Source organism: Grampus griseus (genome assembly GCF_964374135.1).
Source record: "Grampus griseus genome assembly, chromosome: 5".
In the NCBI taxonomy this organism is placed as follows: Eukaryota; Metazoa; Chordata; class Mammalia; order Artiodactyla; family Delphinidae; genus Grampus; species Grampus griseus.
The window spans coordinates 84447449-84465824 of NC_138998.1; the positions used below are offsets into that span (position 1 = coordinate 84447449).

The window sequence follows — 18376 nt, forward strand, 5'->3', positions numbered from 1 at the left end:
CGTGCTTTCTGAGAAAGCCCATAACATCTCAGGCTCCATATGGAACCCTGCCCGGTTCCTTGACTTCTAAGCACGCAATTTCTTAACGGAACATATATCTTCTCATATATCACTTCCGTAGGAGCCTTGGATACACAGATTACAGGGATCTGTTCAGACACAAATCATGTAATATGCTCTGAGTTTCCTCCACATTTACAGGGTACATCAGGCTCCTACCTTCTTAGCTGTGGGGATAAAAGGAGGAAAATGAAAACTTTCAGAGGCGTGTCGGGTGTGGCTGCCATCACCAGGATCATATGCGAAACTACAAACTGACAAATTCCACCTTGAGCCCCTTCTGAATTTCTTTCTCTCCACCTTCTAGCCTGATCCTTCCTTTATGAATACAAGGCTCAGTAGATCTATGAATTCAATGACAATATTCAGTGTATGTCTGTTCATTCTCGTAACACAAAACTGTCAATCTTGATGGTAGGCTCATCCTCCAGTTTTTATAGACTCTACCTGTCCCGTCACGTGGTACACTGTGCCTCCGCAAAATGCCCCCAGTGTGATCACTAAACCTAACTTTTACTTTCGGGGAGTTTCCTTATTTGATCGTCTTCCCCCCGAGTTCCTCCCTTAGGCTGAAAATTAAAGTTCGCTTCCGTTTAAGAAAGAAGTCACGTAAGACGGTGCCTTCAGGTGGAGGCTGCCTGGATTTACCAACATCCCCATCTCCCTGAGCACTTCCGGCTTTCAACGCCTCCAGGCATTTCTCGTACCTAGTCAGTCCTGTCCTACCCTCCTGCCTGTTCTCGGGGAGCACAGGACGAGCCTGCACGCATCTGCCGAGGCCGGATGGGATCCACCAGATCGTGAGGCGACTGAGTTGGGCTCACTTGGCAACGCTGCCGGGCGGCTCAGCAGCCTCGTGGCCGTCGGCAAGTTTCTAGGCTGACCGATCATTCTACCCCCCAACTCTCCTGGCCGCCAGGCCTCAACTTGCCCCTGCGCTGGCTTGCTGCGTCTACGGCCAGTGTTACAAAACGTAGAAAGAGCTTGCCTGATGGAGTACCCCAGTGACATGCTGACCCTGTGGCCCATCCCTGCGTGTTCTGAAAGGCAGCAAAGGTGCAGAGGAAGTAGAACCAAGCGCCCGGGGCTCACCGCTCTACCGATGGACTGGGAGGCGCTGTCTGAGCAGGGGAAGGGTCCTAGGCCTTGCCTCCCTGTGTGGGCTCTTGCGATGCAGGGGCTCTCCAGTGCCCTGAACTGCTTCACGGACGGGCCGAGAATCACAGCACGACTTGATCTCCAAGTCACCCGAGGAGCCATGGCCTGGCACGACCCCGTGGTCAAGCCTCTGAAAGGAAGTGCGCTACAAGTGGAAAACCACGGTGACGGACTGCAGAAGCGGAGTGGAGGCTGGGTCCTGACGGTGTTCCTGTTAGAGGTGGGACTGCCTGGATTCTGGTGAGTGGACGGGGTTTACTGTGGGATGGGCGGGCCTCTCAGACGCCACGCATTCTGGGTAGTGACTAAGCCTAGGACTAGTCCATAGCCCTGGCACACAGACCACTGAAGTCAAACCCAACTGCAGCCCACACGGCTGGGCAAAATCTGCATATTCTGCAGTCGGCACCTGGCACAATACCATCCTTCCAGACACCACTGATTCATTCACTCAGCCAGCCAGAAGCTGCAAAGATACCAAGAAGATAAAGACGTACTTCCTAACCACACGAGCTTTACTCTAATAGAAAAGACAGTTAAAACAACACACAAGGCAGGGTACAACAATTCGCACGAGTGGTGTCCCCAGGCGTAGTCCCTGCCACCTTCACCAGCATTCCAACCTAAGTTAGGTTACCTCGATCTCCAGAGCAACTTAGAAAGGGGGTTGGTGGAGGGAGTAACCGTCCCTTTGCAGGCTGGAAGAGTGGACAAACGCATTTGCTCTCTTCAGGATTTTTTTCTGCCTGTTCAATTGCATAATTTTGGCTCCATAGCTGTCTCCTGACAGCCATGGAAACGTGACATGAAATTTCTCACACACACTTTCTGATGAAAGCAAGGCATGCTATTTAAATAAAAACAGTTTCTATGGGGGAGAGAAAAACCTTGGTAGATGCCAAACATATTAGTTGTTAAATCTTGTGTTTCTTTCTTTTCTTCTGAGTTAAGGTGGGGCGTGCACCTAGATTGGAGCAGTGGGAGAAAGCTGAGGTTGGGGAAGAGATGAAAGGCCCAGAGGGAAGAGAGCAGAAGATCAGAGTCAAGACTGGAGGTGGGGAGGACAGGAGAGAGGGCATAAAAGGAGGGGTGCGAGAGGAAGAAGGAGGAAAAGAAAAAGAACCTAGTTTGCAATGTCATTAAATGATTTGCAGTAAACTGGCCTAATGCTTCAGGAATTTCTTGGCTTGAACCAATTAAAAATATATATTTTTTAAAAGACATATGAGAATGAGAAATGTTATTAATCGTTGAACACAAACCAAGGATGGGAGCCGTTTCTCCACTGAGTCTGGCAGGCAGATGAACAGAGAAGATGTCTGTAGACCATCCCATTTATTTGACTCCAGTGCTGCTGTGAAGTAGGGCTGGCTAGCACAACTGGGGAGTTTCTTTTGGACTAGACGAAGGAATAAAATGGTTTGAAAACATACACTGGGGAAAGAGAGAAGAAGGAAAAAGAAGATTGACTTGCCAGCAACCCACATCACACATATTTCTCTGATCAACCAAATATAAACTAGAAACTTAGCAATGGGAAAATTAATGTGAATCCCGGTGGTCTAGACTCATCAGAGCCAGAGCTGCTTCCTGGCATGGCCTTTGGCAGGCTGGCGGCCTGTACAGGAAGAGAGAGAGGAGAGAAGACGGAGGCGTTCAGAGGAACAATGGACGTGAACCCTTCAGCGTGGCCTTTACAAACAGAATTCTAGGTGGGAGAGGCGGGGGCACAGTCTGAAGGCCGTGGGACCCACAGTGGTTCCCACTTTCCCCTCCACACACCTGGGAACTACGTAGTCCTAAAAGCAGTAATGACTACCCATGTCATCTGCCCACCCTCTCTGACAGTGTCCCGTGAGGCATCTGGTAGGACGTGGAGCCACTTCCACTGGCGTCTCCCTTCAAACGTTCCAGAGTTTCCTCTAAAAATGCTTCACGCTTCTGACGTCCATCAATTTTTCTAAACCCTTCCTGAATCTATTTGTATTTTCAGCCTGTTTATATCCCAAGATGTTGCTTCATCCTTTCTTGTTTACTTTCTCAAAAGTTTTACTATGTCATAGTCTGGTGAAGAAATCTTTGTTCACCTTCTGCATGCCCTTTCTGATCTTCTAGACTTCAAACGCATCCTATCTGGGAGTCTGCCTCTCCCTAGACATTCACCGAAGGCCTAGCCTGTGCCAGGCCCACTGCTGTGCAGCAGTGTGGTGGTCACAGAGGTGAAGGGCAAAGAGACGGTGGCAGGAGAGGCCTAGAGAAGTAAACTCGGGATGGTAGGGATCCGCGAAGAGGGGACCCCACTCCAGACTTGGGGGATCGAGGGGGTCAAGAAAAGATTCTTAGAGGAGAAGATACTTGAATCTTGAAAACTGAGAAGGAATTTATTAACCAAAGGGAGGTGGGAACTCTCTGGGGAAGAGAACGGAAAGGAGGTTGTTACAGGTGGACGGAGCGCCATTCCAAAAACCAGTGCAAGACTAGCTGAGGAAATGGCAGGGTTGCTGGCTCTGGAGTGGGAGGTAGGGCTGAGAGGGAGGCTTAAGTGTCACGCTGTAGCCTGGGTCTTACTCTGTGATGCCTTTTCAATGTTTTTAAGTAGAAAAGGAACGCACTCACCAAAAATGAAGCACAATTTTCCCTAAAGAAAAAAACATGCTGTTTCTGCCTTAGCAAGTTTTTTTTTTCCTTTTGCTTACCTTTTTTTCCCTCAGTATTAAGTGATAGTCCTTTATTTAGATTTGAACATTTTGTCCCATTTGCAGGACAGACTCACTATTCTGTAGTTCCTGGGACTATTACCAGATTCCAAAAATGGTTGCAAGTCTAAAAAATAAGATCAGGGTAGAAATCCCTAAACTCTTATACACACACAAAAAAAGGAGAGCCAAGGAACTCATTTGCTCTCCTGATTCTTTTTCATTTTAAAAGAACCATCTTGCATCATGTTCTTTAGAGGTTCCAGTGATTTCAAGCAAGCTAATCAATCCCTCCCCTTGTCTTCCTGCGCAAAAGGCTTCTTAAAGTCTGTTCTGGCTCACTGAATCTATAGTTGTACCTGCTTAACACACTGTGTGGTCCTTCCCTTTTCTCTTAGCTTAGAAAATGAACCTAGGATTTTATTTAAGCATATGGGTGTGTGTGCAAAGAACAGACTGAGGAGAGGAGTGGGGTAGGTTAAGAGTTCTAAGCCTGTCCTTGGGAGAAGGTGCACCTTGGAACTGAGCCCTCTTTTGGTAAATATTGACGGTTGCTAAATAGAGAATTGGAACCCTGGCTGTTTGGGGCAGTTGCTGCCATGATGCCCTGAGCTAACTCCACACATTTGTCTGGGCACCTGTGCCAGGCCTACTGGAATTAGCATTGCCAAAGCCATTTGAAGATTTCACCAGAATACCAGGGGAAATTCTTGTGAGGTGTGAATTTCTGCCTGTATCCACTAGAAAAGAGAAAGGGTTAATGTGACTTTGGCCTAAAGCTGTAAGGTATTCCTTAGTCATCTCCTATTTAGGTACTCAAGTTGCTTAGTACCTTTTAGGTTTAAACTGTCTTTCAATAATTTTCTTGTCCAACTGGCAAAGTAAAATACACAACGCTTACGGCATAAAGCAGTTGGATTTCAAGCTCAGGTTAGTTCTCCTTTTCCAACTATACCACCGTGTGGAGCTGTCTCTCTGCCTCTCCCAGCAAAGGCAGATTCACACTCTGCCTGGAGGGCATCTTCAGACCCAGCTTTCAGCTGCAGACTCCTTTCCCCTCCTAGGGAAATACAGCCACTGGGTGATTGTCTCTCTCTTGCTACCTCATCCTAATTTCAGGATCTGACTGAACTCACTATGGAATTATCTGCACCGTCCAAGAAACTGCACTGGGCTTAGGTCTAAGTACACGATGTAGAGAGCTGACTTCGTTGTTGAAGGTCTGAGAAAGGGATGTGAGGACTCAAAAAATTAGAGAGAAAGGTTGTCTCTCACACATTCTTCAAGGCTCAACCCTGAGTCTTCCTCAATCCCCTGAAACTGAAATGAATCACTGTTCACCTGAACTCCCATTAAAATCTGTTTATATCTCTATTAGGCAACTCATGGGTCTGACTGACTTGCTTTATGGCTAACATGTAAATGCAGTCCACCTTCTCCATCAGACTAAGAGATCCTCAACAGGAGGGACTAGGTCTTACCGTGCTGTTGGAAATTCTAAACACTCCCCAATTCGCAGGACACGAATCTCCAAAACACCCAGATATTGAACTCAGGACAATGGCTGGTTTGCTGGTTCCCTAGTGGGACTCATGACTCTCCAGCCTGCCGGCTAGCCCTATGGATTTTGGACTTACCAGCCTCCACAATCATGTGAGCCAATTCTTAAAAAACAAAACAAAACAAAACCATAAGATGGATGATGTAATCATTACTGTGCTCATTTCACAGTTGTGGCAATCTGAGAAATCAAGTGACTTGCCCAAAGCCACATTAACTCTTAAGTGGCAGAGTTAAAACTTAAAAAAAAAAAAAAAAAAGATCCTCGGTTTAAGTTTCTTGTTTTTTCCATCATACCAGTTGGGCTCTTCATTTCACTCATGGGTTAAATTATGGTAACAAAGGGCCCCTGTCCCCTTCTGACCTTTCCTCAAAGGCACAGAGTCATGGACACAGCTGCCTAAGGGGAACTCCTTCCTTTCCTGTCAGCTGTCTTGCCTCTGATCTCTGATGCCAGAGAAGGATAATTCAGGAGTACGTGACTGGTCCTAGGGCTGAAAGACCTTACGGAGGGATTACATATCGGCTGTCAATTAAACCAGCACCAGCATAAGACTTCACATTAGCCTGAGGACTAAAATCCCCAGATATAGAATTACTACCCAGTTACCGCCTATTTTATTTCCAACTATGACTAGGACCTAGGGATTATAGGATAACTGGGAGAATTAACTGAAAAGATAGAAAGAAGGTAAAAATGAAGAATTATTAGGAGTTTATCTGAATGGTAGATGACGAGTGGTAAGGGGTCGGAAACAGCTTTCACGCTGCATGCCAGCTCTGAACTGGCTGTGATTACGTGCTGTGCTATGTGGAGAACAACGCTAAGGGTGCCTCGGGGTCCAGCAACAAGGAATGCGGTGTCCACGGGCAACATCCGCTGTTGGTTCAGGCTCACAAAGTGGTGGCGCCCGGGTGTGAAGCTTGTGAAAAGAGAGGTAAGGGGAAGGGAGGTAAGAAAGGAGAGCAAAGTCAAAGCATTTCAAAAAGAATTAGACAACATGGTCTGAAGAGAGGCATTAGCAGCAAGAGAGATTCACCACAAAGAAAGCTTAAGTGAAAAGGGAAAAAAAATCGCCACAGAAGAGAGTGGGAAGGGCACCTCCACAGAGAGTAAGAAAAGCAGTTCTCCACACAGCCAGGACCACCTGGAGGAGAGGGTGGGAGTGCACAGGTGAGACTTCAGGTGGTCCCATTTTACCTGAAGAACACAGGCTGATGTCACCAGGCAGGGGTAAAGTTAAAGTGCATCCCCTGGCATCAGAGTAAAAGTGGTCTGGACCAGGGAAGTTCTGCTAGCAGCCTCCTCCACATCCCTGAATCCTCAAGCCAGGTCTTAGCCCCCATCACTGAACGCCCCCGTCACTGAACGCCCCCATCACTGAACACCCCATCACTGAAAGCCCCCATCACTGAAAGCCCCCATCACTGAACGCCCCCATCACTGAACGCCCCCATCACTGAACGCCCCCATCGCTGAACGCCCCCATCGCTGAAAGCCCCCATCGCTGAATGCCCCCATCACTGAAAGCCCCCATCACTGAACGCCCCCATCACTGAACGCCCCCATCACTGAAAGCCCCAGTGATCTCTAGGGGTTCACCGAGATGCAGGAGGCAGCGCCCTGCCACGGAGGCCAAACAGCAAGTACCCTGCCTGAGGATGAACGTCTGAATGCACTGGGGAGAGGCCAGAGAAGGAAGCCTGAAACACCAAGTGTGGGTGTGCGTGCGTGCGTGCGTGCGAGCGCCGGCACACCGCTGCCGGCCTCGCCTCTGAATGCAGAACGTGCCTTCCATAATCCCTTCTGCCGCTCGGCCTCCCTCGCACACCAGCCACCCAGCAGAACACAGCCCCCATTCTGCTCAGGAATGTGCTCTGGGAAACTTAATCTAGCTGCTGAGTCTGGGCCAAATCCCCCATGGCATTAACCCAAGCACAGCACCCCTCTCTCCCGCCTTCCCGCCACCCCGTCACTGCCTCCTCCAAGTTTGGGAGGCTGTAGTTCCAGTCCACCAACTCCCTCTCCCCAGGACACAGACCCTCCAAGCCTGCTCTCCCCATTTCCAGCACTTCTCCATCCATCTTCTGGTCAGGCCCAAACATTTCTCTTCTGATTCATGCCTAAATGACAAGCCAATAGCTCTTGGTTTTCAAACAGGACTCGCCTCAGCTTCTGCACAAGCCCCCTCTTCTCTCACTGCGCCTTCTTGGGTTGCAACCAAACCATTCCCTTTGTCCTCACTGCCAACTGCAGATCCCTTTGAGCACCAGAGAAAGAAGGGGCCAGGATTTTTTTTTTTAAATAAAGGCTATAAATTGTCTCTCCTCACACAGATTCACCTTGAAGTAGAAGGAGGGCTCCAAAATAAATCTTATACTCTCCAGCTCTCCCGTTCTCCAAACAATGAGAGGTTCAGGCTGGCTTGTGATCAGGCCAAGTTAGGGAGTCTCCCAAGTCTTCACAGACGAGGGCTGACCATTTGCAGGTGAGCAAACCTCCTGGAGGAGCGGCGTTGCTAAAGGCACAAAGGTTGCTAAAAGGCACCTCTCATTTGTAATAATGAACAACGGGCAAGGACTCGACTGCCCAGCCCTAGGAAGAGCGTTCAGAACACTATGGTAGAGCCACCCTGGGATGTTCTAGGGCCATGAGCAACTGTGCTCCTGCTCTGGAGGGGGACGGGGGACAGATTAACTAGGAGCGTGCCAGAGCGGTGGGTACACGGTACGTACACGCGAAAAACACATTGGGCTGTTCACTTAACATTCGTGCGTTTTGTGTACTTTACTGGATGCATTTTATACTCAATAAAAAAGAAAAAGTAAATCCGGTCATATGGCCAATGGAAAATGCTTGTCATACGATGTCAAAGGGGAGAGAATAAGGACAGAAACTGTATATTCAGTAGCGTAAAAATATAGGTAGGGATGAAGACCAGAAGGGTATACTCCAAAATGATGATGGTGGTTGTACAAGGACGGTGGGGAGACATTATGTTCCATATATTCTAAACTTTCTAGAGTCAATTGAATTATAATTTAAAAATCTACGAGAGAAGTATGATGATAAGAAGTGTAGCTCTGGCCTCAGCCCTTCTTGTTATGACGAGTTGACCCCTGTCACCCTCCTCACCCAGCTCTCCCAGCACCCTGCCCCAGCCCACCAGCACACCTGGGGGGAGGGCCCAGCAGGTGGCCCAGGGCCTGCCTTCCTCACTGAACCCGAACCCGAACCCTAAGCCTGCTCCCCAGAGGCCTGGCACTCAGATTCAGTGAATGCTGCTGCAGCCACAGAGGCAAAGTGGCTACAAGATGCAGCCCAGCTTGGCCTCCCCCACTAGGGAGGTAGCTAGGGACCCACCCTGTCTTCCGGCCTCCTCTGAGAAGAGGGCAGGGCTGCTAAACTGGTTCCCCAGGAAACAGGAATACTGTTGCCAGCCTCGTTCTAGTCTCTATTCTACCACGGGAGTGAAGTCCCTCTAGGGATCTGGAAACCAGAGGGCAGGGCGGGGTCTTTTCTCACCTGCTTTTCTACTCCCCCTTCTCTCACCACTTTCTCCCCAGGACTCACGCCTCACACCTCAGGGACCCCAGCTGATGCTTAAGAAGCATCTTAGAAGCTGGCTGCCTTAGGTGTGACCCGTAACATAAGGACCACCAACCTCCTGGAACCACATGGTCCAGGAGGGTGATAACGATGGTGACATGGAAGCAGGGCTGTCCGGGATAAAGAGGCACAGCTAAGTCGTGAGGGAACAAGCTCAGGAGACCTTCTAAAAGGTTAAGCCCAAACACCATGGAACTCTCAACAAGATCCCCTGTTTCCTAGGCTCCAGCCACCAGGAAGGGGAGGTAATTCTTAATACTGTTGACCTTGAACAACATGGGTTTGAACTGCGTGGGGCCACGTGGCTGGGGATCTTTTCCCGCACAGTAAATACTACGGCACTGCATGACCCGAGGTTGGTTGGACCTGCGGATGCAGAGGACCCCTTATGAGTTATATGCCAATTCTCCAGTGCCCAGAGGGTCGGCGACCCTCACCCTGAATTGTTCAAGGGCCAAGTGAACGTCCTGGCTATAGACTCCACATAGAAGAGCAGGTGTTGCGGCTGCGCTTCCAAAATAAGCCTTTGGAAGTTTATTTAACCAGTCAAGTCTCATTTCCCATACGTACCGTGGGTAGAAAATCAGGTAATGTGTGTATTGAGCTTGGGCACAATAGTGTACCCAAGTGGTAATTATATATAAGAGTAGCATGAAGTCTTTTCCCGGCAGCCTCCTTGAACCAAAGTGTCACCTCATTTCTTCCTCTCTACCCTCTGTCCCACAGTTGCCTTTTCATTGTGTTCCACGACTTGACTTCTGTTTCAGGAATTTAGACTATGCCTGCCCCGCAGAGAGGCAGGAGGCCAAGGGGGAATGGGCGGGCTCTGTTCGGACCACACGTGGCCCTGTACATGCTCTGACTGCAACTGCTGCGAGGATGGGGGGCGGGGGGCACAACGACATCGAAGACCACAGGGCGACCAAGTAGAAAGGCACAGCGTGGCCCAGCTATGGGGCCCACAGAAACAGTTCAACCATGTCAAGTTTCCTTCTTTCTAGACGCTCACTCCAGACCCTGCCTCTACTCAGAGAGCCACTGGAGATTACTGGGCAGCCACCACTCTCTGATTGGAAACGTCAGCGGGCAAGGCCCCTTTTATGGTGGGACTGATGACAGGGGGTTTGATTGGGGTGGGGGACAGAGAGAGAATGGGAGGGGGCAGAGGAGCAGTACTCACTAGCTAGCGTCACGGTGGCTGGCACGCTGGCCACAGCCCCTGCAGGCATCCGGGCCACACAATGGTACCGTCCCACAGTGTGGTTGCTGAGGGCAGTGATGACGAGGGTCCCGCGGGTGATGAGGACGCCCAGGGCATCATCCGAGCCATTCAGCTCCTTCCCGTTCAGGCGCCAGGTGGTGTTCATCCAGGGGGGCTCCACCACGCAGCCCAAGATCACGGTTCCTCCGAGCTTCTGGACGGTGGAAGAAGGCTGGACAGTGACCTGAGGGACCTCGTCTGGAGGAAGAACAGGCATGTAGCGATGAACTGACACCCCCAAGAAACCAACAGCATGACCTGCTCAGAAGCACCGCACCCAGGCAGCCTTTCAGAGTTGAGCAACCCAGAGAGGAGTTGACTTTTCTCTGAAGAGCTCTGCTGACCTCGGGTCCATTTCCCCAACCTGGCCTTTTCCCCAGAAAGTAGACTGGAGTGGCAGTGTGGTGTGAAGGCAAGAGCTCAGGCTTTGGACCTGAACAGGCGCTGTGTCTGAATCCCAGTGCCACTGCTTCTGAGCCAGGGAACTTTAGCCTTTTGGGGTCTCAGCTTCTTATCTGTAAAATGGGACTAATAATATTTGTCTCACAGCGTCGCTGGGAAGCTGACAAACAGTGCATGTAAACTGCCTGCTGTAATGCCCTATAGTTAAGTGCTCAATAAAAGGTAGTTCAGTCATTATCGTTACTCCTCCCTAGTATAAGTTTCAAATGATTAAAATACAACCAATATGTTACTGAGATCATTTCTCATCTTGTATTATTGAGCGTGTCCCTGAAGGTCAGTGGGAAGGAAATGCTCTTTGAAATCCAGGAGGAAGGAGGCCTTTTTAGAGGGTCCTTGTAGAATGCCTGATGATTCCCTCTGACACTAGGAGCAAAGTGTTCTTCCCAGAAGGGCCACCGAGAAGGCAAGGAAAACACTCACTCAGGTCTGCGAAGCAGCCGGCCATGGCCAAGAGGAGGCAAGCAAGTGTGACCTCGGACCTCTTTCCTCTCTGCGTTATCATCATCCCACGCGACATGGTGTGTCAACGTCCCATAAGCCAAAGGAGTCACTCAAAGAGGTACCGCAATCCCCTGCTACACTCTGTTGCGAAAAAGAGAGAGAAATGGCTGTGGTAAGAATGCCTGGGGCACCCCTGTGGTGGCCATGGGGCCTGGCTTTGTCCCCATGCCCCTGCTTCCATCACAGGTGGTAACATTCAAAGTCTTGACCTGGCCGGCTGTTGGAAGACTAAAGAACACTCTCATGCCATTTCTCATCTAACATAAGCTGCTTCTAAGTTGCCCCTTTGAGCTAGAAGGTGATGTCATGGTAAGAAGGCCAGAGCCTTGCCCAGTGCACCCATAGCAACGAGGACAGGAGAGCCCAGGACATGGAGAGGCGGAGACCGGCAGCCGTGTCCCAGGCTCAGGGCAGTGAGTAGCCAGCACAGATGCTGGAAAGGATGCAGTTCTCTTTACCATTTGCTTGCAGGAGGCTAGGTGCCCAGGGCTACGTGGCACACCATGCTGCTAGTTTAGACTACTGTGCACAGTGCTGTCACAGTATACGGAATGCATGCTGCATCCCTCAGGTAGGGGATGCTACTAATGAATGAATCCTAAAGTCTCAGAGGCTCATGAAAGATCTCCTGTTTTGAGTCACCCCAGCTCTTCACCTACATCCTTGTCAACATTCTTTGATTTCCTGAAACCTACCAACCCTCCTCAGCTTGTCTAACCGCTTCAACTCCAGACACAAACACAGACAAAAGTCACTCAGCCAAGGCCCCTCTTCTTCTCTCCATCCCCTAGTGCTGAAATTCTGGTATTTTCCATCTCTACAAAATCTGTACATTTTTTTTTAATAGACAATTTCATTTTTATCTTGGTCTTCTGCCAGATCATTTTTTTTTTTTCAGAGGATCTCCTTTATACACATTCTTTTTGGCCCTGAGTCCTAATCAGATTATTTTAAATTTTAGTGACATAAAATTTTCACATAGTGAAATACACACATCTTGAGTGTATAATCATAAATGTGCACAGGCCTAATACATTTTAAAAAAATGACAGAATTAAAGTGGAAATTAGGCAGTTTTATAATCATAGCGGCAATTGTGACACTTCCCTGGTAATAACTGATAGAACAGTTAGATGAAAAATTGTAGGGATATAGAAGATCTGAATAACAATGTCAAGCTTCCTGATCTAATTGACATTCATTAATCATTAGAGCCAACAACAGTATTCTCTTCAAGTGCATATGCGATGTTCACAAATGCAGACCAAATATTGGGCCATAAAATTTCAAAAGACTGAAATCTTACAGAGTATGTTACTTGAACACAATGGAATTAAATTAGAAACCAACAAAACAAGATATCTAGGAAAGCCCCAAATACTGGGAGTTAACACATTTCTAAATAACTTATGTATCAAAGAAGAAATCACAAAGGAAATTAGAAAATACAAAATCTGCACTCTTGACGGCTTGCTGTGTTGCATCTCCACCCAGAACATTTCCTTGGGGGTCTAGCCCGTACTGCTCCTCTGGCCGCTTGATGACATATCTCGGCTATCATCAGCCAGCCTCTTATTGCCTGCCTAGAACTTTAATTCCGCCCCTTCTACAGTGTTATTTCTTTATGCCTCGTTTAAGCTATGGTGTTTAAAAGATTCATCAAAATCACAAAGAGGCAAATGTACACACACTTCTGTCACAGCCGAAACCAAGATCTTGCCTCTGTGTTCTCACTGCTGTACCTAAAGGACATGAGACCAATGAGGAAGGTGTGCCAACACCCTGCTAGGCAGGGAGACAGTAGAGTGAGATTCAGGTAACTGAAGGCAGCATCACAATGATCTAGACAGTGGATGCATATTCCTGAATCGTGCACATGCGGCAATAGTAATAGTATATTTCCAGGAGGGTGACATATACTCAAAATGCGAACACTTTTGGACCAGTTTATCTAAACCAGCGACTCTTTCAAAAACTTACAGTCACCACTGAAAAGTCATAGGAGGTAGTTAAGCTGCCCAGCTGACAGCTGTGTTACGCTCTCCAGTCTCTGGAGTTCTGGCTACTTGTACGGTCTGTTGTAAGAGCCGGTCTTGGGCCTCTCAACACCCATGGCTCCTTTCACAGAGGACTGAGGCTGGGCTTCGAGGCTCTTGCCCTGTGCTAGGGAGTGCTTGAGATTTGCCTAAACCTCTCCGTTCTCCAAGCTCCTCTGGCTTTTCACCTAGCTACTTAGAGAGTTAAGAGGGCTACACTGCTTTGCCAAACAAGCACCCCTCCAAACCAGATCTAGGGCCTGGCCCCACACTGATGTTCGGAACGGTTTCTAGGGCAGAGTCCTTTCCCCTTGATTTTTTTTTTTTTTTTCGGTACGCGGGCCTCTCACTGTTGTGGCCTCTCCCGTTGCAGAGCACAGGCTCCGGATGCGCAGGCTTAGCGGCCATGGCTCACGGGACCAGCCGCTCCACGGCATGTGGGTTCCTCCCGGACCGGGGCACGAACCCGTGTCCCCTGCATCGGCAGGCGGACTCTCAACCACTGCGCCGCCAGGGAAGCCCTCCCCTTGATTTTTAATCCTTCCCTTTGTCTTGTGTCTTCAACATCAGAGGACTTCCACTCTTCTGGGGAAGAACAAGGGGACATTTTCTAAAAGAGGTTTGAAAGAAAAATTTTAAGCTTTTCCTGACAAGTTTTTCCCTCTTGGGGTAGAGAGAGCTTTTGCTCTTTTCCAGACAATCCAGGAAATCAGAGGGTCGTGTTATTAACAAAGTGAAGTTAAGGGAAGCTGCAAAGGATGTGAGTATGGCAGGGGAGGGTAGCCATGGTGGGAGGGAGGACACGCCTGTTACCACAATAGGTATCTTGCTAAGCTCTTTGCACAAGGTATTCTCTTAATCTTCAGAACAACTCTACATGGTGGGGACTATTATCCCCACTTTACAGGTGAGGAAACTGAGTTCCACAAGGTAAGTAACTAGCCCGAGGTCATATAACTGTAGGCCTGGAATGAAACCCAGGTTGGGCTCATTCCAAAGTTCTGTGCTTTTAACCACAATACTAGGCTTTTCATGTTTTTTTTCTACCAGCCCTCTGCACCAAGTGGGTGCTTGACGAACAGAGTTGGAATAGGGTGAGGTAGAACAACGAGGAATTTTAACAGTGGTTTCTTAATCACTGTTCATTAAGTTCGTTAATATAGTTACAGACAAACACCAAAAAGCAAGCCTTTGGTGTCCCCTCCATCATCCAGATACTAGCTTTAATTCTCTACTTTCCCCCAATGAAATAACGTATTTATCTAGAACACTGCATGAATGACCAGTTACAGGATTTTAGGGAACTTGCTTGCTCATGCCGTGTTCCTCTTTCCCCAACTCCTTGAGGAGATTGCCCACACCTGCTCTACCCCTGCCCCAAGAAAGGAAGAAGGAAGGAAAGTAAGGAGGCAGCAGGGAGACAGAATGAATACAAAGTAGTAAAAGGCAGAGAGAAGACAAGCAGACAAAGGGACAGAAGGGCTGTTTCTTATCCCAGCACAGAGTGGCCACCGAGGTGTTTGGGTTGTAAAGTCGACAAAGATTTTACTGAGGAAATTCAGCCCAGACCCCCTCCTGCTTAACGAGGGCCAGCCAAACAATTCCTGTTACTTCTGCACCTTGGATAATTTATAAGGTTCAAAATAGAAACAGACCCCACTACTGCTGCCAGCCACCATCCCGCTTTTAAAGGAGAAAAAAATGTAGCTGAGGAGGGAGAGGGAGTGAGGAAGCAGGTGTCCAAAGAGGGAGAAAGGAGTTAACTCATGAACTCCCACAACAGAGTTGTAAGCAGATACCACTCAGTGAGCGCAAAGCAGGACACATGGGGTCTCCGTCACGGCAAAGCAGAACCGTGACAAAAATACAGAGGCGGGGGGATCACCGTAGCTATTATGCATCTTATTTAGCAGCTGGGGAAACTGAGCTGCTTCCTGGAGGAAGTTACCTAGTGAGCTTGGTCTAGAAAAATAGTTCCAAAAATGCAGGTTTCTGAGAACATTTTTTTAATAATAAAAAAAAGGCAAGTAGGACTTAACTGGAGTACCTAACTGCAGTGTAACTTTGTCCCACTGTGAAATGAACAAGGTACAATTTCAAAAGTGGGTGAAGGCAACAGTAAGGCCTGTTAATTTTCTTGGCAATGCAAGGTAGGTCTAGATCCTTCTTATTTTTTCTGCATTTTCTCAGAAAAAGAGATCAAGAAAAAAAAAATCAAAAGCAGAGAGAAGGGGGCTTCCCTGGTGGCACAGTGGCTGAGAGTCCGCCTGCCGATGCAGAGGACGCGGGTTCGTGCCCCGGTCCGGGAAGATCCCACATGCCGCGGAGTGGCTGGGCCCGTAAGCCATGGCCACTAAGCCTGCGCGTCTGGAGCCTGTGCTCCGCAATGGGAGAGGCCACAGCAGTGAGAGGCCCGCGTACCGCAAAAAAAAAAAAAAAAAGCAGAGAGAAGGGAAAACGAATTCTTGACATAAATTCCTCATTGAGGCCTAGGTACTTTCTATTTTTAAGGGTTACTTGGACACAAAAAATAAAAGAAAATGCATCTGAGAAGTTGAACTGCTGACATACATGTTCCCACTGAAATAATCTCCAAGCAGACGTTTTTAAAACTTTCCAAAAACAACAGCAGCAGAATACACGTCTAAGGTTGAGACCAAGCACTAGAAATTACAGCCTTAGAGTATTTATTTTGCGAGAGAAAATTACAAACAACTGAGAGTTGATCATCAGCAGAAGTAGGCCAGCTCCACCTTCTCCCAAGAGGGCTGGCGGGCTGGCAGGAACGAGAGGGAGGCAAGGGCACCCGAGGCCACATCTCATCCCCTGATCACCCAGGCCACTACAGCTCTCTGGGACAGAAGCCTCCACGGTCTAAAATGCCAAACACACCCTGTGGATGTCCTATGACCACTAACAAGATGAGCTACACAGAAGAGCACGTGATCTAGCAGGTAACACAGAGAGTCCTTCTTAAAAACATTCTTCCAGGGGCTTCCTTGGTGGCGCAGTGGTTGAGAGTCTGCCTGCCAATGCAGGGGGCACGGGTTCGCGCCCCGGTCCGGGAAGATCCCACATGCCGCGGAGCGGCTGGGCCCGTGAGCCATGGCCGCTGAGCCTGCGCATCCGGAGCCTGTGCTCCGCAACGGGAGAGGCCACAACAGTGAGAGGCCCACGTACCGCAAAAAAAGAAAAAACATTCTTCCAGTGGCAAGAATGAGATTTGACAAAATTCTTGTTCCATTGGTTGAGAGGGGCTGGCTAGATGAAAAAAGGAATATTTCTGACCCCAAGTTACATGTTTTTCACGTGTTCCCAATTCTGTGGAGTAAGACTGGCCTTTTCCAAGGCAGAGAGAAGTTTTGCCCTGCGAAGGTGATGCCAAGTGACTGGAGGGTGAGGGCTGGCAGCCCTCTGGCCTCAAGAAAGAGGGTGGTACTTCTGCACAGAGGACTGACATTGGGGGAAATCTTGGGCAAACAAGTGAATTTAATTCTCAGCTGAATATGTGGGTTTAGACAGATCTAGGAGAAGGATTTAAGAAAGGGCATTTTTTTTCTAATGTAAAAAGTTTTTACCCCCAGACGTAATTAAAGGGAAACATTTTAAATCAGGAGGGACCTCAGAAAAATTAATAGCTTTGGATAACACCTAACAGGTATTATAAACGAGGAAAGCAAGGTGCAGAGAGGCTGAGTGATTTGCAGAAGGTCTCCCAGTTAAGAGAGATCCAGGGCTACAAGTCAGGTCTCCTGACTCTTAGTCTGGTGCTCTTTCCACTACCCTGACACTGTCTCCCAGAAGATTGTTTCTGGGTCATATTAACCAACTGCTTAAAACTGCTTTTAGAACTAAATTTAGAATGTTCTTGAATTTACTTCCTTAGGCATAAAAATGTCACCTGGATCATTATCTATAACAGTAACTTTCTGTGTGGTCATTTTCATTCTTTTACCATTTAGAATTCTAATCTGGAAGAATCTCTTACTGTTCTTTACATGAATGTCTTAGATAAAATTTTCTGCAATGATGAAAATGTTCTATATTTGCACTGTCCAAGATGCTAGGTAGCCACTAGCACTTGTGGCAATTAAATACTTAAATGTGGCTAATATAACTAAGGAATTGAATTTTTAATTTTAAGTTAGCCAACAGGGCTAGTGGTTACCACATTAGGCAATACAGTTCAAGATTAATCTCTGGAACATCTACCCAGACCACTCTGACATCACACAGGGGAGAACAACAATGGTTTGATGGTCTTAAGTATGAGCCATGCTCTAGCCAGCCCCTAAATATATTTCTAGCCTATTCCTTATCCAAAGTTTGTGTATGTTTTCTATTAAAAAACTATGTGTAGGGGACCTCCCTGGTGGGGCTCAGTGGTTAAGAATCCGCCTGCCAACGCAGGGGACACAGGTTCGATTCCTGGCCCAGGACGATCCCATATGCCGCAGAGCAACTAAGCCTGCACGCCACAACTACAGAGCCTGTGGTCTACAGCCCATGAGCCACAACTACTGAGCCCACGTGCCACAACTACTGAAGCCCGCGCGCCTAGAGCCCGTGCATGCACTGCAATGGGAAGCACGTGTGCTGCAACGAAGAGTAGCCCCCACTCGCAGCAACTAGAGAAAGCCCGCGCGCAGCAATGAAGACCCAACGCAGCCAAAAATAAAATGAAAAAAAAACCCCAAAAAACAAAAGACTGTGTGTATTGTGATTTTATTATCATTATTATTATTGGGAAGAAAAAAATATCACTGTGATCTGCCATATAGAAGACAGTACGCAAGCACTGTACTAGAAGATGGATCCTGTCCTGAGAAGCTTAAAAAAAAGCTTGGAACGTAAGTCAGCCAGTGCTCGGCAAATATCCATAAGCTCCCCACTTCCCAGCCTGCTCTGCAGTTGGCTTAGGGCCAGGTGACAAGTACTGGCCAATGACATGTAAGTGAACATGTTCTGGGTCACTTCCAGACCAAGAGAGTTAAGAGAATTGGGGGGCTGCTTCTCCCTCCTCCCACTG

At 48.2% G+C, this 18376-nt stretch overlaps 1 protein-coding gene across 3 annotated transcripts in view; it reads right to left on the reverse strand.

The window, feature by feature from the left end:
- The window catches only part of BOC (BOC cell adhesion associated, oncogene regulated), a 75797-nt gene that overhangs the window by 28449 nt on the left and 28972 nt on the right, over positions 1-18376 (reverse strand). For all 3 annotated transcript variants that reach the window (XM_082655623.1, XM_082655622.1, XM_082655621.1), the window contains exons 3-4: positions 11231-11392; positions 10265-10543 (exon numbers count right to left, since the gene is read on the reverse strand). In XM_082655623.1, the coding sequence (XP_082511749.1) occupies positions 10265-10543; positions 11231-11327 (376 nt within the window). In that variant the 5' untranslated portion in view covers positions 11328-11392. The remainder of the gene's footprint in view (positions 1-10264; positions 10544-11230; positions 11393-18376) is intronic.